Genomic DNA, 24,009 nt, shown 5'->3' with positions numbered 1-24,009 from the left:
CACACCCAAATAGACATGCGAGACAGCGAAAAGTGCGTGGGGAAAAGCGAGCTGGAGGCTGGTACGTCGTGCTGTTTGCAATGCGATGCGATACGCGGCGATGAATTCGATGCTGGAAATAATGTTGGCGGTAGCTGTACTGTACTGTTCTAGGCCAAAAGATTCGAGTGCCGGAAACTAATGGATGTGATGCAATGTGCTTCTGGATCGCAGCAGGGATCTTGCTCCAGTTCCTGTTCCTTCGAGGGAGCTTCTCGTTTCGAGTTGTAAGCCAGGAGATTAAACACCCGCTATCGATCGATCAGATCAGCGTGAGAGTTGGCGAATGGAGGGTATCTTCAGGTTCGAGATTTGGTTATACTGGGCAGAAATGAAATTGGCACAGAGGAAAGGAACAGGATGGATGGTACGATATATGAAAGAGGGTTGACGGAAGAAATAATAGGTACTGTACTCGTCCAAGGTCTTCGACGTCAGATGCCTCTTGCAACAATCTGGGCGTTCTACTCTTAGGCACTGCACCTCTTGCCCTGCGATGTGAGGGAGCTTACACTGGAAACTAAGGGGGGTGCCGCGAAACGGCAACTCCCTGACCTATCAATTCCGACAGCATTAGACGGTATCTTTGGCTGAACACCGCATCTTGAGTGTATCAAACAAGTGCACAAACGCCACAAGGCAGATACAGCGCCCGTCACAAACGTGGGATCTTGCAGTTGAAGCTGATTAGTCTAGGTATAGTGGTTTCAGCCTTGGCATCTTCGCCTGCTTCTCGAATTTGAGGTGGAGGACAGCCACAGGCAGACTTGGTGAGGGGCAATTTCATAGCTTCGAGCGGCTGATTACCATGCCTTGCCTTAGCTTCGTCCTTGGACAGTTCAACATCTTCTAAGCGGTGTTTGGTCGGGTTCTTCATTTCCGACCACGCAATCACTCGAATGTTTCCAAATACGCCGAATTAACGACTTTCGATGCATCCAATGGCTGTATATGGACGCTTATATCATACGTTTACTCAGCCACAGCCCCAGTTGCTATTTTGAGAGCCGTCCGTTTATATGGAATACTGAATCTTGGTACAGTAGCTTGGGACTATAAGAACGGGATAAAGTGGGTTTTTCGTTTTGACCTGATGGCCTTTGACGATCAGTATTTTATTGAGTCAATGTCGTAATCATACGTCGGAGTATATGTAAAATCTCCACGAACACAAGCACAAATGGATTGGATGCCACTCCACCAAGAACCACGTACGGCTCTGGTGGTGATGCAAGTGACAACAAATTGTGAATCAATGTAATGTGTTATCGACCGTTACTACACCATTACAGGCGAACCACGCTTGCAAGTTCGCATGTTGATAAAGCACGTCTAAAAAGACAGTAGCATCGTCAACTGTGAAATGGCCATGCTCTTTGCTGTAGGCGTTGAACTCTGATCAGTCGCGTCAATGTCAATACCAGAAATGGTGACAAGTGCAAACAATGAAGAAATATTAACTTCAAAGCAGACACAGAGTCCTAGGATTCTATAAAAATAAAAATAAAAATACCATGTCGAAGCTTTTTGAACTTTCTAGCTTCCTGTTCATAGTTGCGATCCATGATCCTTTGACAGTGATGCTGGCGGAACGGAATATCCTTCACCCGTCGATCCCGCAATAAAGTGACCTCGCAGCAACCACAGGCATGAGCCGTGGCCTCGCGTCACTGGATGCAGCCTGGTGAAGCTTGAATTGGATCCAATATCATCATCAACACTACCAACCACAAACAACACCACGACTTTGATCGCTGCTTTCACAGGGCCACCATATAAATCCAACCTGCGAAACATCAATTATCACATATTAAATCGTTGACAACTCCCCCGCCCACCATGGCCGAACGCAATCTCGCCCAGATTATCTCCCAGCTCAAGCACTCCCCCTCTATGAGCTATACCGATGCCAACGCCCTCCTCTCAAAGGCTAAACTCGCTCTCCTCAAGCTCAACGCCCTTACACCCGCTCCCTCAACCCCGACGCATCTTCTGCCTCTCGCCCGCGAGACCTACGAACAGGGTGCCCTATTCGCCATCCGCGCCCGCAACCCCGAAGCTTTCACCCGCTACGTCCAGCAGCTTCAGCCCTTCTATGAGCTTCCCGCTGCTGTTCTCCCTCCCAACTTGGCCGAGCGCAACAAGGTCACTGGTCTGAGCTTGCTTCTGCTCTTGACACAGGGTCGATATGCTGAGTTCCACACTGAGCTTGAGAGCTTGGAGAACCGAGAGGGTGGTGGCGGTGACGTTGAGAGCGACCGATACCTTGGCTATCCTATTCGTCTAGAGAGATGGTTGATGGAAGGATCCTATGACCGGGTATGGAAGGCCATGAAGAGCAGCGAGGTGCCCTGCGATGAGTATAGCGTATTCTCAGAAGTAAGTTGGCATATTCATTCCAATCCCGCCCAAGTAGCGAATATTGACTCGGTTGTAGATCCTCAAGAACCAGATCCGCTCCGAGATTGCTTCCAGCAGCGAGCGCGCATACCCCAGCCTTCCTATCAGCTCCACAAAGTCCCTTCTCTTCTTGGACTCAGAGGGCGATGTTATCTCTTTCGCTCACCACCGTGGCTGGATCGTCCGTGATGGTAACATCTACTTCCCTGATACTGCTGAAGGCGAGGATGGCGACCAAAACAAGGAGATGAGTCAGATGGTGATAGAAAACGCCCTGGGCTACGCACGTGAGCTTGAGACGATCGTGTAATGGAGTTATCAGGGCAGAATTCTTGGCGAGGAAACAACGTGAAGACAAACATAGACTAGTAGAGGGGACTAACGGTTGCTGTACGATTAATTCAATTGATGAGCTCGCCAGCCAGGCGAGTCTCAAAACAAACGTCAAGCATCTAGTCTTTAAACGTGATTCCTTGGTCTTGTGCTTCTCGCGTATAATCAGGCTAAGTTGCAACTACAAAGACATGACTCCTTTGCCATCGTTCTATCAACCAGTCGTCCAAGTCCAACCTTTTTAAAGCCCTAGACTTTCCACCTCGTCTACCTGGCTCCTTTTTGTGCATCGTTGACTCGAAACTCCCAATTCCAACTATGCGCTCCCGTCATTAAATCTTATTCGACAATGCTCTACCCAGTCTAGGCGAACAGCTTCAAACCGCTTCCATGCTTGCCAATCTCACATACTTCACACACTCTGCAGACAGTGCCCTTGTACTTGGTGTGATACTTGGAGCCATCGAAGGCACACTCCTCATATGCAGTACCGCTGTAGATAGGGGTATGGCTGGCTGCGCACACATCAAACTCGGCGAACTGGTCGAACTCAATTTCAATAGCATCATTGGGATTGCGCTCGCACTGAGCCTTGGTCTTCTTGGCCTGTAACATTTTGGTCAATAATCGGAGCAAGCATCGGAAGTTCGATATCACTTACGTTTTCTACAATCTTGGTAGCACCGCCATTGGCGATGATGCGGTTAGCAAAACTCAAAGCAGAGTTGTAGTTCTTGTTGCGAATAGCCAGCTGCATAGCACTGAGCAGAGCGAGCTGTCTGTGAGGAACCTCGATCTTAGGGATAGTGAAGTACGCTGACAGCTCCAAACTCCTCTGGAGCTTCTCCGCGTCCTTAGCCACGATATCAGGAGCACCCAATTGTCTCCTGGAAAGCTCAATGCTCATGGCGACAGCATACTCACTGGCCGAGGTAATAAGCTTCTTCGCCTCAGCGACCTCGTCCTCACTTGACACGGCATTGACAAGGATGGAGTGAAGGATACCCTTGAAAATGCCGATACCAGCCTCGAGCTTGTTAGCCTTCATCGAGTCATAGCCCGCTTGCAGGTCGTTGGAAGCAAGGTGCTCGAGATCTCGGGGGATAATCGGCAGGACCTTTCGGGGATCTGTCTCATCGAGAGTTCTGCGGACATAGTTGATCAAAGGCGGCAGGCCCTCAGAAGCGGGAAGGAAAGTCTTGGATGCTGAGTAGACTTCCAAGAATCGAGACTTGAGAGGGGCGAAGTCGACAGCTCCAACCTGTCGGTTGAGAAGTTGCATAGCAGTCTCGAAAGATCCGCCAGCAACGTGATCAACGGCCAGTGGTGAGTTTCGTGCCCACATATCTGCCTCGCTGCTGGCAGCACCGGCGGCGTCGACGCTCTCAACATTAACAAAGTCACTATCAGCCTCGGGAACGTCATCGTCTCCCATATCCCAGCCGGCAGCATCTTCATCGTCATCATCGATCAATGCGCCGTTACGCTTGGCAGCCGAGTCATCTTCCATAGCGTCCTCAAAGCCTGTATTGGCGGCAGCAGGCTCATCCTCCAGGGAAAGACCTTCAACCTGGCCAAGCAGGGCCTTCTCAAAGAAGGACTGTGAGGTAGCCTTGGTGGGCCAAGAAGACTCGAAAGTATGCACAACAGGCTCACGGACAGACAAGGGCTCTCCAAGGGTTGGCAAGGTGAGGTCCTCTTCAGTCAAACCAGTGGCCTCCAGGATGGACTGGCATTCCTCCTCCAGACCATGAGACTTGGCAGTCATGTAGGCAAGGGGGTCTAAAATTTTGTTAGTTAAGCATTCCTGGAAATGGACTTGGCTTGAAACTTACAAAGATCAATCTCCTTGAACATTTGGATACGGTCCTCAACCTCTCCAAGGTAAAGTGCGTTCTGGAAGCGCGAGGTGAAATCACCACGGTGCTCGGCAATCTTAGCCATACGAGCAAGCCTAGATTGGTTACCAGTAGCGAGATATAGAAAGGAGAGCTTATCAAACTGCTTGAGCTTTTGGTAGCACATCTCGACAACCTTATGGTTACCATGTGCCAATGCTTCTGTGCTCAAACGGGTCCAGAACTTGGGCTTGTCAAGTTCCTTGGCCATCTCAACAGCAACATCCAGGTTGCCGCATTCGACAGCCAGGTCAAATCGAGTGGTGGGGTCCTGAACGAATTGGAGGGCAATTTCAGGGTAACCCTTCTTTTGAAGATATGAGATAATCGATTGACCAACGAGACTGGAGTTTCGGATGATGTGAAGCATTTCCTCGTAGTTACGTTTGACAAGGGCCAACTTGAACCGGTATTCCGTGGGATCAACCTGAAGAATACGGGGCTTGGCGGCTCTGTCGAGGCAGTAGACGTTACGACCCTTGACCTTGACCAGGTACACAGTTTGGTCGAGGGTTCGGACGATACCGTTATCACCATTAAGCAGAGTATACTTTACATGGTTAAGGGTCGAGTAGAGCAGAACGCCAGCATCATCCCAAGTGGCACTCTTGATACGAATAGTCTCATGAAGAGTACTGACCTGCTCGAGGGTCTTGGACACAATTGTGACGTTGTGCTTGCTTAGAAGAGCAGCGTAGAGACCATCGTTAGACCAAACAACATACTTGACACCATTGACAGCGAGCTCAGCAGTACTCTTCTTCTGCTGGATGTCGTAGAGGTGGACGGAAGTAGGAGCAATGATTAAAAGGTTGCCTGTACCTCCAAAGTAGATATCAGTAGTTCCAGTGGGGGGCTTGAAGGATCGGGTAGTGTTGTTGGAAAGATCCTTGATGTCAATGGTCTGGTTGGCGGTGTTGAGAACGGCAAATCGGTTACGGGCAACGAAAATGGCAGAGCTTCCAGAACCACGCTTAGACTCAGCAGGCTCGATGGCGCCAGAGCCATCCTTGGGAAGGTTAACCAGCTCATAAGATCCGCCGTCAGCAGGTGAGGTAACGAGAATGGATCGTTCTGCGGGATTGAAGGACAATGTCCGGGGTGCTACCCAGGCGCTGCCAAGCTTCTTGAGCGACAGGAGCGTAGGACTCTCGATGTTCTTCTGGAAGTCATAAGACTTGACGTGCTTCTCCTTGGTGACGTAGAAGAGTAGGTTCTGGTGAACGGCTGAGGCAGGGCGCTCTCGCTCCAACTTAAATACCATCACACCATTATCGTGACCAGCAGCAAACAAGTTGATCTCGGGATGCGCCGCAATGACCCAGAAGCGATCATTTTCTCGCTTAAAAGACTGAACAGCGGTTCGCTTGTTCAGGTCCCATACACGGATGGTCTTATCCTCTCCAGCAGATAGGATCAAGTCCTGATGAGGGTGGAACAGACATCCGGACGCATTCTGGAAGTGTCCTCGGCACGTATCGACTTCCCAAGCTTTGGTCTCGCTCATGCGCCACAGCTTCACTAAGCGATCATCGCCAGCGCTAACAATGAGGGGCATGGTGGGATGGAAAGCGACCCAGTTGACGCCACGGTCGTGACCCTCGAGAACGAACTTGACGACAGCATCAGTGTTTCCAAACATATCGGTCTGGTTCTGATTGGCACGCGCCATTTGATCTTCGAAGGACATCGAGGTAGGGGCGGAGTGCTTCTTTCGGAGACCGGAAATGTCCCAAACACGAACGGACTGATCGAGCGACGCAGAGACAACGAGGTCTTCCTTGGGGTGGAATTGGGCGCACATGGCATAGTGGTTGTGACCAGTCATGGTGCAAACTAGGAATAAGTCAGCATTATCGGCTATTAGACCAAGACAGCAAGTAATCTTGACATACTCAAGGAGCGGTTCTGCCAGTTCCATATCCGGATGGTCTGGTCATCGGATGCTGACAGAATCCAGGGAAGCTCGTGATGGAAGAAGACGGTTCGGACGTAGTCGAGATGGCCGTTAAGGGTGAAGAGGCATCGTCGAGTCTGGTAAGACCAGACTTTGATCTTATAGTCGTCACCGCCTGAGACGAAAAGCGGCTGTGTCTTGTGAAAGTCGACACCACGGACAGGACCATCGTGTTCCTCGAAACGGTCAATTAGAGTTCCCATTCGGTAATCCCAGAGCTGAATGGTAGAAGAGTGAAGCGACACCAGGATCCATGGTCTGGTTACAACTTGTCAGCTCTAAAGCTTGCGATGCGGTTCAGCGACGTCGGACAACGAACCTCTTAGGATGAAAGGCAATGCCTTTAGCTCGCGAGGACTTAGACTCGAACTGTGCAAAGGAGAGTGTCAGTAATCACAAGCAAGCGAAACAAAGCAATTGCATCGCAATCTACCTTGGTCAACATTCCCGGGGAGGACTGCATATTGGCGGGGAGGTGAAGCCGCAGCTTCGAGCATTAAGGGGTGGAACAATTCAAGGCGCCCAGAAGCGGATTATAGAAAGCAGCTATTCGGCTTGCGTGTAGCTGGATCGCGAGATTCGGGTGCGAGCTGACCAGCACAGCGCGGGCTTGTCGAGGTATACGGGAGGTCAGAGTGAAAGGGAGGCGTAAGTTAGTTGAGTTGAATGCTGGCCAACGAAGCGAACTCCTAAGGTAGGCTTAGGCTTGGGCAATTGAACACGATGCTCAATTGTGGGTTATCATACCGGGGGAGTGCAGAGGTGTAAAGCCACCGTAATGGAACGCAACATTGTTCCCCCGAATGGAGGGGCTACAGGAGAACAGGTGTTAGAGGGTAAGAAAACTGGGGACCTGCTCCCTGAATGTGGCTGAAGAGTGAAGATGCAGGGGGTATCGTTTCTGCCACGTAAGGAAAGACGGTGGAGGGATGAGCTCCTGTCTTTTTGTCTGTCGTATCAGCTCGGGTGCTAAACCCAATTCAGCCAGCTAGCTCCTGGGTCTCAGTGACACTGTTCGACTCCTAGACTTACCTAGAAAGCTAAGCATTCTTTGTCTTTGACTTACAACGGAGTTGATGCATGGTGATTGAGAGTCTGCCGCACGTAGAAAACATCTTGAGCGTGCTTGGGTACTTTGAAGACGCCCAAGACCAGAATTGCGCCACCATTGCGTGCCTAATTCTACGTCGTCGCTATCCTGTCCAAGCTTTCTTTGGAGAGCTGTCCTTTGCCCCTCCATCGCGAGGCTCCAGCTCCTCAATATCCAGTACTTGCTACATGCAGCGCTTTGCGTAGACCGCAAATATGCCTTGCCTTTCTCAATGCCTGGCTATGGCCCTGGTGGCTGCTACAGCTGCTTTGGCATCCCCGTCAGTCAACGTGGGAATGAACGCAGCGTTCCCTCGTGCTCCATATTTGCTTGAACTTCTGTAAGCTTATACTATTTCTGGTGAGCTACCTATGATATTGCTTCTGACATCTAATAGAGAAACTGCCGCTGAGGAAAACTCAACAGCATACTTCCCTCTGCTTGACAGGATTGCTGGTGGTCACTTTCAATCAGCCAACTCAGATGCAGAGCTATACGACCGTTTCCTCGAGGTTCTTCAGCAAGATGGGCACATAACTAAACCAGAAGGCCTCTCAACCTTCAAGCTTGCTCTTTCACTACGCGCTGCCGCACCAAGAATAGAAGCACATTACCAATACTACACTACAGCTGTCGATTCAGTACCCAAAGGAGACACCAACGAGGATTGCTCGACATGGGCGTTGCTTGATAGCAAGAAATACTGCTCAGAAACTCTCGATAAAGCCGTGGAAGGTGATCTCTCCGCAAGGTAAGCTGTTTCGGTTGCTTTGGACATCACGACCCTAACCCGAGAATAGGCAAGCCAACCTGTTGCCGTTTGACCGAGTCCTGGGGCTTGGAAAGGATGTCATTCTCTATGCGGACCCAACATCTGCCTCTTTCGGCCCCTTCCACGTTGCGCTCTCCAAAGCTGCCAAGCAGGGAGATATGTCATATAGACTGCGATATCGTCGAAGTGCAGGGGCTCCTCATACTTCTTTGTCTGTGAGCGGCTATGGTGTGAAGCTGGACCTGAAGAGAACTGACTACATCGTTATTGATGATCGTGAAGCCAGCCAGGAAAGCAAACAGAAACCTGCCGCAGCCGACGTCGATCTTGACACAGATGAAGAGGTTGCTGATTTGAAGCCTCTCTCAACGTCCGAGCTAGCATCTTTAGGCCTGAAGACTGCTTCGTTCATTCTAAATAGTGAAAATCCTCTCGATGCTTTAGTCAAATCGACCCAGGATTTCCCCAAGTTCTCAGCATCAATTGCCACTCATCAAGTCGCAAAGGAGTTTGCTGCAGAGCAGGAGAAAAATGTTGCTGCCGGTATTCCCAGTGGCATCAACTTTCTCTGGATGAATGGTGTCCAACTTATTGAGCGTCAAATTGAGCCATTTACCCTCATTGAGATGATTCGCCGTGAGCGCAAGCTGATCGACGGGGTCCGTGATCTTGGTTTCAATGGTCAACAGGCTAATTCACTTCTTGGACATTCTGAAGTTGCCAGTTCCAAGGCTGAGGATGAACCACCCAGGTTCGACTGGACAGATCGATTGGAGGATGGCAAAGCGCTCTTGTGGTTGAATGACCTCGAGAAGGACGCTCGATACCAGAAGCTCCCAAGCGATTTGACAGCAGTATGTAAGAAGATTACCTCTTGAGATCATACCACTAACGACCTCATAGCTCCTTCAGCGTACATATCCTGGACAACTTCCGCAGGTGGCTCTTAACCTCTTCCACATTGTGGCACCAGTTGACTTCACCAATATTGAGGATGGGCGAGCATTTGGTCAACTAGCCCAGTTCATGCAACGCGGTGTCACCTTGAGGTTCGGCATACTCCCCTTGGCCACTACGCCTGCTTCTGCTGCTCAGGCCAAGGTTGTTTATCATTTGATGGAAACATACGGATTCGAGTCCCTCATTACTTATCTGCAAGAGAGTGAAGAGGGGCCAGAGGGCGCAGCCAACAAGAAGGCTTTCACCAGGGCTATTGATGGACGAGAAACACTACCAGGAGCCACCAAAATGACATTGGCTGAGATTCTCGAAGCCGAGACTTATAAGCAGAAGGTGAAAGCAAGCAAGGCTTGGGCTAGCCGACTCAATGCTGACACTGCCGTGCGTCCTGTCTTTGTAAATGGTTTGGCTATTCCACGTGAGAAGTCGTGGGTTCAGGCCATGGGTCAGCGATTAACCGAGGATCAACAAGCAATCCAAAAGGCTGTGTACTTTGGACAAATTGAAGAGGGGACGCCTGTTTCAGATCTCTTCCTCCGTAACGCTCTTTCCAAGCGCAACACATACATCTTTCCTGATGATGAGAAGGCCCTTCGCGTTGTTGATGTCAACAAGCTTCATAAGGACTTTGCGGGACTGTTCAACAACATTGCCGTCCTTCCCTCAGACTCGAAGGCTTCCAAAGAAAGCTGGGCTGTGCTCACAGTCGTCGCCGACCTTGCAGCCGATGACGGGCAAGATCTTCTTCTTGCTGCCCTTGAATTCAAGCGAAAGAATCCTGGCGTTCGGCTTGACCTTGTTCACAACCCGCCGTCATCCGCAGAGGCTCATGCCATCAATGGCGCTTTCAAGCTTAACGAAGGCAAGCTTGCTGAGATGAAGAGTAAGGATGATCTGAAAGCCATTCTTGAGGCGTCCTGGACAGCTGAAGATGATGGCCTTGGTACTGCGCTTGCCGACTTCCTCTCTGCTTCAAACATTCTACCTGGAACAAAGGGGCTACTCCTCAACGGCCGAGTCGTCGGTCCCCTGCCGTCCGATGTGTCTTTCAAGGAGGACGATTTGCAGCAGCTCTTGGAATTTGAGCAGCGAAACAGGATCCTTCCTGTTTATGCTGCGATCAAGGACCTTGGCTTCGAAGATAAGCTTTCGGATCCCATTGCAGCCGCCAAGCTCACCTCGATCACGGCACTCTCTACTATTTCTGATCTCCCTCAAGGCATCTTCGAGTCGGCCCCGTCCATTCGAAGCTCCATGTACAATACTTGGAACTCAACTCATAGTGCTATTGAAGTCGGCAACCCCGAAACTGCAAGTGTTCATATCGCTGGTCTCCTGAATCCTACCAGTGAGCAAGGTCAGAGATGGGCACCCATTCTCAAGGTCTTGTCTGAGCTCGATGGAGTGTATCTGAAGCTTTTTATGAACCCGAAGGAAGTAGTCGGAGAACTCCCCATTACGCGATTCTTCCGTTACGTACTTGACTCAAAGCCTTCTTTTGATCAGGCTGGCCATGTTCAGAGCCCTAAGGCGACTTTCAAAGGCCTTCCTTCTGAGGCTCTGTTAACAGCAGGCATGGATGTACCTCCGGCTTGGCTAGTGGCTGCTAAAGAATCTGTACAGGACCTGGACAACATCAAGCTGAGCTCTGTCAAAGCCGACATCGATGTGGTTTACGAGCTGGAGAATATCTTGATTGAAGGTCACTCCAGGGATGGCAAGCGAGGTGCACCAAGAGGTGCACAATTGACCCTGGCGACGGAAAAGGATCCCCTTATCACAGATACCATAGTCATGGCCAATCTGGGTTACTTCCAGTTCAAGGCAAACCCTGGTTTCTACAATATTCAACTCAAGCAAGGCCGAACGTCGAAAATCTTCACCATCGAGAGTGTCGGTGCTCACGGATATGCTCCTGTTCCCGGAGACGAAGGCACGGAAATCGCCCTCATGGATTTCAAGGGTACGACCCTATATCCTCGTCTCAACCGCAAGCCAGGAATGGAAGAAGTCGATGTACTGGAATCTCCAGATAGTGAAGACAGCGGAATTGTTGCTAAGGGCCTCAAGTTTGCCGAAAGTCTTCTCGGAGTGGCCAAGTCGCCCAAGGAGATTTCGTCCGAAGAACATGCTGAAATCAACATCTTCAGTGTTGCCAGTGGTCACTTATACGAGCGCATGCTCAACATCATGATGGTATCGGTTATGCGCAACACCAAGCACACCGTCAAGTTCTGGTTCATTGAGCAGTTCTTATCGCCCTCGTTCAAGGAATTCATTCCTCATATGGCTGCTGAGTATGGTTTCAAGTACGAGATGGTTACTTACAAGTGGCCTCACTGGCTTCGCCAACAAAAAGAGAAGCAGCGTGAGATCTGGGGATACAAGATCCTGTTCCTTGATGTATTGTTTCCGCTTTCCCTGGACAAGGTCATCTTTGTCGATGCTGATCAAATCGTTCGCACTGATATGATTGACCTTGTGAACCATGACCTAGAGGGTGCTCCGTACGGTTTCACACCCATGTGCGACTCGCGCACTGAAATGGAAGGCTTCAGATTCTGGAAACAGGGCTACTGGGCGAACTATCTTCGTGGGCTACCGTACCATATCTCAGCCCTCTACGTGGTTGACCTTAACCGGTTCCGCCAGCTGGCAGCAGGAGACCGCCTTCGACAGCAGTACCACGCACTCTCAGCTGACCCTAACAGCTTGTCCAATCTGGACCAGGACCTGCCAAACAACATGCAATTCACAATCCCAATCCACAGTCTTCCTCAAGAGTGGCTCTGGTGTGAGACGTGGTGCAGCGACGAGAGTCTGGCCCAGGCGCGTACCATTGACTTGTGTAACAACCCTCAGACAAAGGAGCCCAAACTCGATCGCGCAAGGAGGCAGGTCCCAGAATGGACTGTCTACGATGAGGAGATTGCGGCGCTGGATCGTCGTCGCAAGGGTATTGAAGGTAAGGATGAGAAGAACGCGAAGAGCAGGACGATGGAGGAGGAAGTGCATACAAAGGACGAGCTTTGAGGAAATCTTGGCTTATACCCATTTGACTCGGGTAAATTTAGAATTGCACATATCTCGATAGATCTGATCTATTCACAATCTACTAGAGTCATTCAGTTATTCTCTATCTTCAGCCACGGACCTCTGATGTGTGTTTCGACAGAATCGATGCCCAGTTATGCCATCTCAAGTCTTCAGTCAGAGGATCTGTGGCAGACAAAAGAGGTATCACTAGTAACAGTCTTTAGCACAATCAAATATCCTAACTTCTTGAAATCTGTATCTCAAGACCGAAATTTCATGCTGAAGTGTCTTTATCTTGTCGATGCAGCCACAATCCAAGTGCAAGCCTTATCAGCAGCGAAGCCACCTACGTCAGCCCATCATCTGTCTTTTGTGGTGGTTGTACCCTTAAGTCAGAAGATTGCACATCATATGCCACTGATGACATGTTGCCTCTCCTTCGTTCTCAAAGGGTACAAGTGTACCAGTCCAGGTACTTCGTAAAATTAATGGTGGTGTTGGCATTATAGGGTAGGTAGGTGTAAATTTATTTAGTAGTGCCAACTACGTGCAAAAACAAAAAGGATTATATGGTTTTGAGGGTATAGTAATGCTAAGACTCACATGTATTCTGGGATCCTCTAGATTGCTATCCATTACCCTTCACCACTAATCAGGGGGTTAGGCGTTGGATTATTACCATGGGTTACCCTTCTTACTAGCCTCCCCCTTACTTGGGTAATGTGGCCAAGCTGTACATCGACGAGTCATCACATCAAAGCTGAATACCCAAATTGTCATATCTGTTCCTTATTTTAGACCATGCTTCGCCTCGCTATTGCTGTAGTACGTATATGTACGCAAAAGTCCTCCCTAAATACAACTAACACCACTGTACAAATCCACATGCCCCTTACATGCTCCTGACAATGCTTACCCTGCCGTGCTAAACATGGAACCGTACTAGCATTCGAATAAATTCAGGCCGCCCTCTATGTTGAGTAGAAGCATGAAGACCAAAGCCGGGCCCACCCGGCCCATGGACGTTGTCGATAAATGCAGAATCTGTATCAGGGGCCGGGGTCAGGAAGATCTGTCCAAGTCGTAGTCATGCCATCCCATTCCTTAACGCCTCGTGTATGTTGTTGTAGGTATATCGTGTCTATTCCCAATTCCAAAATCCCGGAGCCTCGTACACCACGGAGAGGTTATATCTCTCTTCCAAATAAATAAAAGCAGACAAGCTCGTTATGCTTAGCGCCATCATGTTAGCCCCAAGTCACGGGTGTCACGAATGTTTTGTTAAATCCATGAGCCTCAGGTCTGAAATAGAGGCCAGCGCGAAGAAAGAAAAGTGGCGGGTATCACAAATGCCGTTTAATCAAGACACCACGCTCCGTAGATCCTTTACCCCAAGTTGCAACATCGAGGATCGAAAACATCAAGAGAGGGAAATGCATTATGCTTGTTGCTCAAGGCTGACTCGTCTCGCGTTCTTCTCGGATCGAAGCCATCGACGAGGCCTGCCCGACGCCCAACATCGATGAATGGCTTAGTGGTGGCATTCCGGCCGATGATTTGACCCCTGTTGCTGAAGGGGCACCGCTGGGTGCTGATGTTCCATTCTCTATCTTTTGCTTCGTGAGTTGGGCTGGGTTTATGCCGCTCTCACCCTTAGGTGTTTGCGCTTTGGAGTTGTCGGCTGACAATTCTTTATGCAGTGGTGACGAGGGAGAGTTGGACTTCTTGCTTCGAGCATCGCCATTTGCTGTGTTAGCCCCGCGTGAAGAATTGCGTGGAGAAACCCGACCAGTCTGATGAAAATGTTAATGAATGTCACAATTGATAGAAGATAGAAGAGGCGTACTTGTTTGGCCCACCGAAGACCACAGCTGTTACAAAGATCCCTTTGACCACTGGGTCCTCTTCGCCATTCGGGCGTGTTTCTCGTGTGGCAGTTGGCGCAGTCTCGCACGACATTGCCAACGCCCTTTCTTCGCTTACGCTTTTTCTTGCTGGACAGCAGGCCGCCAAGTTCCTCAGCAAGAATACGGTTAACCTTTTCCATCTGCCGCAACTCGAATTGCCAGCTAGAGCATTTCGTCGTTCTCAATTCATCAAAAATGTTGTCCTCTGAGGCCAAAGCAGCGTCTTGGCTACCGGGGGCTAACGCACCACCGGCAGGCTGTGAAATATGGCCCGTGGCATGGTTTTCGGTGCCGTTACTGGATCTCGGGGTTGCGGCGAGAGATCTGGAACCGGTGCTAGCGGGAGCCAGGTTACGTGATGATGCCTTGAGAAGCTTTGTCTGGGCAAGCAAGAACGATGGCTTTTGGCCCTCGGAGGCGTCACCCGGGTACAAAGTCGTCTGGGCTTGCAACACTTGGCCCCTACGGTTCTGGACCTCGTGTTTGCATGTGACAATTTTTCCACGCCTCGCCTTTTCCAGCGTTCGCCCAAACTCGGGCCGTGATTCTTTTCGCATAAGATCCTGTATACTGGTTCCTACCAGGCTATCAGGCTGAAGGTCGAGGAGAGATCGGATATTCGAAGAGACGTATAAGAACAGACCCGATGTCGAGAGCTTCGTCCAGAGTTCGCTGTCACCAATACCACCATTCGCTTCAAGATTGCGGCGACTTAGAGCAAACACTGGTCGCTTGCGGCCTACCAAAATAATGCACTTTCGACCCTTTCCTTGTTCGACAAACAGTGAACCATGGCTTTCGAACCAAGTGTAACCACTGTGCTTTCTGCGTATTCGGAACACAATGTTGACAGGGTTTCCGGTTGTTGTGTCCTTCAACTCGCGTGTAACAGGAACGATATCAGATGGATGACATACTGTTGAAAGTGAGTTGCCAACCAAATCCGCAGCCTCATATTCTAGGACCTTCTTGCAAGACGGAGAGAGATATAGGAAGAGACCCTTGAGCGAGAGAACGTGAACCACATCGTCGGTATTCTCGAGGAGCATCTTATCCCATGATTGCTTGTGCCAGTCAGAGGTGAGACCCTTGGGGCTGAACTGCTGCAACAGGGTGGAGACATCGTCAACGCCTAACGTCTGACCGTTATCGGGCTCCCACTGGCTGGATTGCGGTGGTGTCCAGATGTATTGGCCAATATCGCTGTGTTTGTAGTTCACCTTTACACCACCAAGGTCCTGATTCGATGCGATCGCGTCGGGGCATTCAACAAGGTCGATCTGGAAGCCAATGAAGTATCTGATTTCATCAGTGTCCCACGGGATGGGGATCATAGTAAGAAGGTTGAGGAAAGGCTTTCCACCCTTTCGATAATTAATAAGACTCTGTTGAACCTCCCTGCCTTCGTGAACCATCTTCTTTAAATTGTAGACGGCTCCATCATCAACGAACTCCCGCTTGGAGCCCGCCTCGACTTTGCCATCTGGGGCCTGCAGAAAGCGGCAGTTCTGGCCGACAATCTCATGACGACTATAACCGGTAAGGTTTTGGAAGTTGTCGGAAACGTATATAATAGGGCAATCGTTCATGGAGACATCGCAGACGACAAAGGCGCAGGACATGTCGACAGCGCCGAGTTGTATGCGCGGGTTCTTACGGGTAGCGACTAACCACAGAGCCTTGAGCATATCAAATCCACTCTTTGAGTATATCGTCTTTTCCTTTGAGTCCCTCGGGGCATCGCCAGTTGATGGGGTCGTAGCAACTGAAGTGCTGGTCGGATGAGTAACGGTTGAAGAGGACATGGCTCCGTGTGAGTGTTGCTGTGGAGGTGAAACAACAGAACCGGAGGCAATTGAGACTTGGCGAGAAAGTGCAGGTAAGTTTTGGTTGCTATCTCCAGCATTCATGTTGTTGAAAGTTTGATGGTTCATCATACTGTCGCCTGAATCCTCTATGGTATCCATGGCGTTGTTGGTGGGAGCAGGTATCGGGGTCGTCGTGGGAGGGTTGGATTGGTTTATATTCATAGAGCCGGCATCTGGAGAAAGATCCATGGAGAAGTCGTTACCAACCGGAACTTGAGGGGTCAGTTGGCCTTGTGGGAACTGGCTTATGGACGGTGAGTAGAGGTTCATTGGTGAGGCGTTGCCGGCCATTTGTGCTCCAACGCTCATGCTAGCAAAGGTAGAGGGCATCATAGAACTCATCATATCAGGGGATATGGTCGAATAGTCATTAGGGTCGGATGTCATATAATTGCCCATTTGGTCCATGCCGATGGAGGTATTAATGGTGGGAAATCCCCCTCCCATGGGTGGTTGGTTAAATTGGTACGAGTTGAGGTCGGCGTTATCGGTTCCGAAGGTCATCATGTCACCGTTGCCGACTGAAGACATCCGCCTTTGCCCTTGCTGCTGCTGCTGCTGATTCATCTGGAACTGACCCATAGGGGTAGTGAAGGCTTGGGGCATGCTCTGTCGGCGGTATAGCTTGTCTTGGTTATCGCGCACAATATCGTCGAGGGAATCTCCTCCCTGATAGAAGGTTGGGTCGTTCATATTGTGCTGCATGTGGTTCTGCTGGTTCTGCTGCATTCGAGGTTGTTGGAACTGCTGAGATGGTTGCTGCTGCTGATGTGGAGAGTAGTAGCCATCCATAGCGACAGCATCTGGCTGGACGGCCTAGCCAGGCGCTCGAGGGAAGTGGTGAGCGGGTGTTGTCCCGTACGTATCGCGCGAAGTCTGACAGGTGGTGTCCTGATTCGATTACCGAGGCGTCGGAAAGGTTGGCGACCTGATTAGGAGACCCTAGCTGCAGCGGAACAAGAAGCGAAGACTGGTGACAAACGCAACAATATGACGAGGTGAGAGAAGTCGCAATATGGTAGAACCGTGGCGGGTCGAGATGGGTTATGTCAAGTCGAGTCGGGTCGGGTCGATGGTTTGACGTGGTAAATCAGGCCGGAGAGATCAAGCGACCGAGCGAGGAGAGGGACAGGGTATGGATAATCGCAGATGGTAAATGCGCGGGGGTGGATATTTCGTGCTTGGTCGAATTTGTACTGTTCGGGATTGGACTATGGCTCAAAAATCGGTGATGGAAAGCTCGGAAATGCGAGAAATTTGCGGTCAGGAGAAGAGGCGGGAGAAAAACAGATTCTACGTTCGAGGCTGGATCGCGTCAAAGTCGAGGGGGGAAGATTCGCTATGTCGTTTGAAGGGGAAAACGAGAGGGATGGAGAAGTAGAGGATGGTATGGCAGAAGAAGAATGGGAATGCGTGAGAAGCAGATGCCCTGGGCTGGGCTGGGCCGGGCTGCTTTGGGTGTGTGTGGGTGGGGGAAAGTACCTACCTTGTCTTGCCTTACCTTCCACGCCATGCCATGCCATGCCACGCCTACCTAGGCCAGGCAAGAGCAGGCAGTCAAAGGTGGGATTGGATTAGATTGGATGGATGGATCATGGTGTGGCTAGTGTGGCTAGTGTGGGAAGCAAGACAGGCCGAAGGATAACGGACTACTGCTAATGGAAGCTGGAGATTGAGGACTACAAGCTCAAGAAAGAGACTGGTGACTGCTGCTTTCTGCGGCTCGGTCGAACCCTTTCAAGATTCACATGTGCAGGTGCTGCAAGAAGCAAATCAAAATCTGCTGCACAACTCAAGGTGAGGTAGGAACTTCCAAGATACAGAGGTAGGTATCCATCTCAAGACTTTACCCTACCGAGGGTAGCGCACAGCACTGTACTGCACCCTACTGTACAGAGGACTGTAGGGACTCATGCATGTGGGGTGAGGAGGAGGGACTTGAGCTTGCTCATTGATTGAGAGGCGCCAGGAGTAACTCCGGTGCAAGAGGCTTGCGCATTGCCCAGTAGAGGCTAGGCTTGAGTGAGGGCGGGGAATGATTTAACATCAGATGGTGACTCTGAGTAAATCAAAGTATTACAATAACGTTAGGTATTTAACAGAAGCCGATAGAAAACCATGTTAATAGAAAGATATAACTTGATCTCATCATAACCTTAAAACATTTTCCGAATAAGGAAAGAAGTAGCTCGAAGATACAGTCACATAAAAATATCCACTATGACTGCTAACCTAGGTACCTAACTTCGGGTTTACTGGAGGGGAACCTTGGGGCTTTTGGGCTGGGACGGGAAGACCCTGTGCTTCGCTTCTGTCCAGGCTGCACAACAATTTATCCATTCTCGGGTTGCTTTCTTTGTACATGCCCTGTGCCTGTCAAGTCCAGAGATCATCTCCGTTTTGGGAAATGTCCAGTTTTTGCATTGAAACACACAGTCAATCAAAATCACTATCGAGATCTGAAATCTAGTACAAAAAACGCATCTTCCTCATCAGAAAAAAAAAGTCGTGCAAGCAAGTCCCTAGAGATGTAATACCCTGCATGAGAATGTCTCGAATTCGCTAGCACACCCGCCGTTCCTTGCAGGCCAGAAAAAGTAAGACCAAAGTGCGAGCAAGCATTCATCATTCAGATGGAGGGTATATACAGTATTCAATATTCAACACGCCCTCCATGTGGCTTTGCTCTCACCTCGAGGTACCCGTCAACCCTGTCGCCATCATCAACTTTGTTTTAAGTGCCAATGCTCACAAGTCTGTCATTTTGAAATGGTATTTGCTCTGCTGATGGCGACAGAGTTAAGTAACCTTTATCACTCTGAATAGGTACCAAGGTAGGGCAGTACATTGGCTCAATTCGCCCTCCTTATCGTACTATTGCGAATCGTGGCTGAATCAATCAATACTCACTTGTCAAGCCAGAGACAAATCTTAGAGTATAGCCGATGTCAAGAAAGGGCCTCAACCATCCTGCGTGCGAGTAAAGACATTCATTCCATGTCTCCCTCAGCCCATCTAACCTTGAAACTTCTCACAGGATACATTGTTTCACCATCATTCAGCCATGGGAAGGAAATCGGTGTGGTTATTTGAGTCATAATTCCGTACGCTACAAAACTCGTCATCTATATATATGACAGACCGACCAACTGACTGACTGACTGACTGACTGACTGCCTTGCCGCTGCTGACCAAAACCCTCGCGACGAGGTACTAACCAGTTATCAATAACCTAACTCGTAAACTCTAATGATTTTGCAAAAAAAAAAAAGGCGCCATGCGGTCTTGAGGATATAGACTGCCTAAACAAAATGCCCTCTCATTTTTACCCCGACGCCTAGGACCGTCGTCCTCTGTTTCTCTTCTTCCATGTTCGGGACATGACATTTGTTGGACGCTGATTCGAACCCGATCCACTTCGCCCGAATGAAGCGCAATTCCATGTCACGTCGATGCCACCATTGCTTTATGGATTCGCCTGTTGGAATTGCCTGACCCCTAAACGGGCTCCAGGCCCATGGCTGGCATCTTGTAGCGTTCATCATCTAAAGACAGGCCGCTACATCTCTCCAGAAATGGCCTATAGGGCCATCTCGATACCCGGCGACAGTCGGCTGGGTGATATGAACCAGTCTGCCTTCATTTGACTTTTGAAAGGGTGGCAAGACTCAGCCCATCTGCGAGCTTCCTCCTAGTTGAAGAATCCCATAATGGTTCGCTGTGCCTCAGGAGAAAATTGCTGCAGAAGGGGCGTAGGGTCAACGCCGGTCGACGTCAGAAATCCCTTAGTTGCTAGTGCTACCCGGTTGGCAGTCTGTCCCACGAGGGTCTCTGCCTCGAGAGCCTGGGCGATATACACGAAGATTTTGCCCGCTTGGTTCGCCACAGCTGGGTGTCGTCTACAAGTTCAAAGCGTTAGCATGAGCACACCAACATACTGGTAGTATGTTGAGGGTGGAGAGTACTTACTGGTCAATCAGCTCCGCAAGGTATGCATAAGCATAAGGTGCCGCTTCCTCATCGTTGGTCACGGGTAGAGTCTCTACCCATTGCGTAATCACGTTTTGCACGTCTCCGACTGTGCTTGCATTATAGTGGAGAATCTTGGCGATAGCTGCGCATGCATTCTCAGTCGCGTAGACATTGTCCTCATTACGGGCGTCAGGAACCTGAGTGACCTGGAACAAGAAGGGGACTGAGCCTCCCAAGAACTGCGCCCACGGTGCTCCACCTCGGTGCGCCGCGACTCCGATGCCGTAAGCTGCCGCCTGGCGAATAGCCGGCGAAGGATCACGGCAACCATCGATGAGCGGTTGGGTGATGTAGTTGGCATATCGTGTGCTCTCAGGACCGCAGTACTCAAGGACATCATCCATGATGCAGAGTCCCCACTGGCGTTGGGTGGGATCGTTTGAGGTAAGGAAGCCCTCGTATGTGGACATCAATCGCTCCCAGGCAGGCAAGAACGCAGCACCGTGGTTCTTGAAAATAGCATGGAAAGCCTTGTTCATATCCGAAAGCAGGGTCTGGTCGTCCTCGATAGCCATCAGAGTATCCTCAGCCTCATCTTCCACGTCCTCTGCAGTGGCTCCCTCCTTGTCCTCCAGACGTTGGGCGACACGGTCCTTGTAGTCCTCAATAGCAGAATGTACCGAGTCGATGAATCGGCTGAGATGCTCTGTAGAAAGACAATCCTTTCCAATGACCTCAACAGATTCATAGAAGCATTGGTACATCTCAGCAAGTGTGTCGATGGCAGGCTCAGCAGTCAAGACCTCGAGGAGCTTGTCGACAGTCGCGCTCCACAGACCACGGAGTTCGTTGGACTGAGGGCCGTAGGCCTTCTTGTAGGAGCTCAACAGCTGAGGAACAAGCTTGGCAGAGATATATCGAACAGGATCGTGGAAGAAGAATGCAAGACCAGGCAAAGCGATCTTCTCCATGATCTCCGCTACATAGGGAGCAAAAGAAGCCTCAAGGACTTGGGCGTAGACGACCAGGAGCTCAATGGCCATGTGCTTGTCATCCATGGTGCTTGTCTTAATACCAATCATCTTGCCCTTGAGGGGAACAAGTTCCCATCCCTCCTCGTTCTGCATCTGCTCAACCTGGTCATCATCGTCCAGCAGTTGGATATCGGCCTTGGCAACAGCAAGCTCCAGCAGAGGAGGCATGACGTTGTGAAGAAATGGAAGGAAGTCGGAACCGAGAACACGGCACATGCGGCCCCAGCAGTGCATGAGGTATTGAGCTTGAGGGTCGTCTGCATCAGTAATGTTGGCCTGAATGTTGGCCAGAAGGTTGACAAGAGTCATGGCATCCTGACCAAGACGCTCCTTTCCAACGGCCAGAGCGATCAATGTGGCGCACTCCATGGCCTTGGCACGCAGAAGTCGGTACTCCTTCTCGCTCTGGTTCTGGAGAACATTAACAAGAAGAGGCATGAGGGTATCGTAGTATTTCGAGAAGGCAGCTTCAGCGGCGTCGGCGATAGTGGCGATTGTTGACAGAGCTTGCTCCTGGACATAGCGTTTTTCATTTTGAAGGAGCTGGAAAAGATGTGAGAGGAGCTCGTCCAGATATGGCTCCAGAGTGGCCTTCTCGGCCTCCTCGCAGAAGTTAACAAGAGCAGCAGCTGCGTGAGACTTGACACGACCCTCGGGCGAGTCGAGGACAGGAATGATTGCCTTGAGAACTCGGTCGTAGTAGTCGGTCTGCATCTTGGGGGCAAAATCAGTGCTCATCTGACCAAGAGCGTTGCAGCCAGCCCATCGAACTCGAGGATGAGGATCTCGGAGAGCGGGAACCACTAGATCTAGCACTTGGCTAAGCTCGCCAATCATCAGATCACGGCAGCCCTCGGAGATGGCAGAGATGGCCATCAGAGCAGCATGTCGATCCCTCCAAGCCATGGAAGTCATCATACGAGGAAGCCAGTTGAAAGTAGGGGCCAGAATGGTCTGTCCTCCAAGCTTGTTCGCAAGTCGGTCCATGGTTTGCTCGCCAGCAACGTGGTTCTGGTCACTCTCGTCCTGGTCAAACTGCAAGGTGAGTTAGTTGCATGAATTGTGCGTCTCCATTCTCTGAGAACTCACGTCGTCGGATGCCATCCATTCGGAAGCATCATCGTCATCCTCGCCTAGATCCGTCATGAGACTCAAGCACTGGGTGATCATGTCGTTTGTGTAGGAGGGGTCCTTTCGGCACACAGAGGGGGCGTAATCGGCAAATGTAGCCATGAGCTCGAGAGCATTTTGACGGCAGATGTTTTCGAGCTCCTTGTCCTGAATCACCGAGATGCTGAATTGGACGAGGTTCTGGAAGAGAGGCTTGAACATTTTGGGAGCGGACTCGGCGAGATCGATGAGAGCAAGGAGCGCCTTGCTGAGGTCGTCGGAATCCTGAGAATCCTTGATCGGGGGTAGAATGTTGAGGACATCGGGAATAAGGGCGTAGTACTTAGCCTGTCCCTTCTTACTAATAGTCCTGAAGAATGAAGCAAAAGCCTCCATAGCCGCAAGCCGGACCTATAGCTGCGGTTAGCAGAGCCATGATATGCAATGTGGGACAGAAAAGTCTGCCCCGCGGGAGGGGTGCTGTACCATGACGGCCTCGTCCTTGAAGCCCTTCTGGAAAGCTTGAAGAACAGCCTCCTCATGCTGCTTCTCGATGATGGCAGGAGTGGTAGCGAAGACTCGGAATGCATTCTCTCGCTTTTCGGGTTCGGGAGCTTGGCTAAGCTGGAAAAGAGCTCCAAGCAGTTCGGGCCAAATATCGCCTATTGCAGGAGTTGTTAACCAAGGTCCAGGATACGGAGGGTTACTCCAGGGCTTCGAAAAGCTTACCATTCTCCGTGTATTGTCTGGCAAGCTCGGCAACAGCATCACTAATTTTGTTGCGAACGAGGCGTTCAGACTCGGCGGCAAGGGTCTCGAGAATCTTTTGTCGAATGACGGCGGCTTGGTCCTTGGTCAAAGAGATGAACAGATCCATGCTCTCTCCGGCCTCATTCTTGCGGGTTTTTGAAGCAATTCGGCGGAAGATTACAGCGGAAAAAGATCGTGTCGCATTGTCGCCAGCAGCTTGAATCTGTTCCGCCAGTCCCATCAACAGGACCTCAGGTCGGGTGGCAGTCCAGTTGTTCTGCAGGTGCTCCTCGGCTTGTGATCTTATACTGTTGTCGGGGGACTGCAGAGCTTGCAGGAGCTGTGAAAGCTCTGCGTGGATGTCGGGCGGGAGCAGAGACATTGTTGTTGGAGGGTTGCTGATGGTGATGTCCACCAGCAGACGACAAAGAAGTTTGGGTCTCAGTCGGAGGATGTGGACAAGAGTAGCGATAATGAAGTACTACTTGAAGAAGAAGTGTGAAAAAGCTACGAGCCGTCGAGGTTCGTTGGCTTTAATCGGCCGTGGCTTCACTTTAAGGGACGAGATTTCCAAAGATCCCAAATGGTGTGAAAGAAAGAAGAGAGGGACTGAATGGGAGCAGAAAGTGAAGTGGGGGAGGGGAAGCCCAAAGTTGAGGGTCGCGAATAAGTACCGTGTGGGCGAGTCTTTGCAGGCGAGGTACTTGGGGACAGACTTGAGCCCAAAAGAAAAAAAAAAACAAAGGGTGCGCGGTGACCAGGTCGTGGCTAGTGTGTTTTTTCCTGTAAGGTAAGGTATTGTTTATTTTTTTCCTTTTCTGCCAGGCTGCAATCAAGACATACCTAGGACAGACAACTGACTTTATATAGGTTGAGTTTAAGA

The 24,009-nt window shown here is 50.4% G+C and overlaps 5 protein-coding genes across 6 annotated transcripts; 2 read left to right on the top strand and 3 right to left on the bottom strand.

The window, feature by feature from the left end:
• Window positions 1-1,604: 1,604 nt before the first annotated feature.
• FOIG_14440 (26S proteasome regulatory subunit N12) lies at window positions 1,605-3,193 on the top strand. The gene is made up of 2 exons (XM_031215686.1): window positions 1,605-2,418; window positions 2,477-3,193. The coding sequence occupies exons 1-2, from the start codon at window positions 1,879-1,881 to the stop codon at window positions 2,747-2,749; spliced, it is 813 nt and encodes a 270-aa protein (XP_031054571.1). The 5' UTR covers window positions 1,605-1,878; the 3' UTR covers window positions 2,750-3,193.
• FOIG_14439 (coatomer protein complex, subunit alpha (xenin)) lies at window positions 1,708-7,400 on the bottom strand. The gene is made up of 6 exons (XM_031215685.1): window positions 7,061-7,400; window positions 6,947-6,996; window positions 6,566-6,885; window positions 4,608-6,506; window positions 3,434-4,554; window positions 1,708-3,378 (listed from the first exon to the last, which is right to left on the bottom strand). Exons 1-6 carry the CDS (start codon window positions 7,088-7,090, stop codon window positions 3,136-3,138), a joined length of 3,663 nt encoding a protein of 1,220 aa, XP_031054570.1. The 5' UTR covers window positions 7,091-7,400; the 3' UTR covers window positions 1,708-3,135.
• Window positions 7,401-7,548: 148 nt separating this feature from the next.
• Window positions 7,549-12,643, top strand: FOIG_14438 (uncharacterized protein). Its single transcript, XM_031215684.1, has 4 exons — window positions 7,549-8,057; window positions 8,115-8,468; window positions 8,518-9,343; window positions 9,393-12,643. Exons 1-4 carry the CDS (start codon window positions 7,933-7,935, stop codon window positions 12,480-12,482), a joined length of 4,395 nt encoding a protein of 1,464 aa, XP_031054569.1. The 5' UTR covers window positions 7,549-7,932; the 3' UTR covers window positions 12,483-12,643.
• Window positions 12,644-12,996: 353 nt separating this feature from the next.
• On the bottom strand, window positions 12,997-17,768 carry FOIG_14437 (uncharacterized protein). Its single transcript, XM_031215683.1, has 2 exons — window positions 14,332-17,768; window positions 12,997-14,278 (listed from the first exon to the last, which is right to left on the bottom strand). Exons 1-2 carry the CDS (start codon window positions 17,050-17,052, stop codon window positions 13,937-13,939), a joined length of 3,063 nt encoding a protein of 1,020 aa, XP_031054568.1. The 5' UTR covers window positions 17,053-17,768; the 3' UTR covers window positions 12,997-13,936.
• Window positions 17,769-19,310: 1,542 nt separating this feature from the next.
• On the bottom strand, window positions 19,311-23,779 carry FOIG_14436 (uncharacterized protein). 2 transcript variants are annotated; one of them, XM_031215681.1, is made up of 5 exons: window positions 23,106-23,779; window positions 22,863-23,038; window positions 22,356-22,787; window positions 20,230-22,301; window positions 19,311-20,159 (listed from the first exon to the last, which is right to left on the bottom strand). In XM_031215681.1, exons 1-5 carry the CDS (start codon window positions 23,506-23,508, stop codon window positions 19,952-19,954), a joined length of 3,291 nt encoding a protein of 1,096 aa, XP_031054566.1. In that variant the 5' UTR covers window positions 23,509-23,779; the 3' UTR covers window positions 19,311-19,951. The 2 variants fall into 2 exon arrangements, with proteins under 2 accessions (XP_031054566.1, XP_031054567.1); XM_031215682.1 differs by lacking the exons at window positions 22,863-23,038; window positions 23,106-23,779 and having other exon boundaries at window positions 22,356-22,820.
• Window positions 23,780-24,009: the final 230 nt, after the last annotated feature.

This window comes from Fusarium odoratissimum (genome assembly GCF_000260195.1).
Source record: "Fusarium odoratissimum NRRL 54006 unplaced genomic scaffold supercont1.41, whole genome shotgun sequence".
In the NCBI taxonomy this organism is placed as follows: Eukaryota; Fungi; Ascomycota; class Sordariomycetes; order Hypocreales; family Nectriaceae; genus Fusarium; species Fusarium odoratissimum.
Note: the sequence above shows the minus strand (reverse complement) of the source record. Positions and strands in the feature narration are given on the sequence as shown.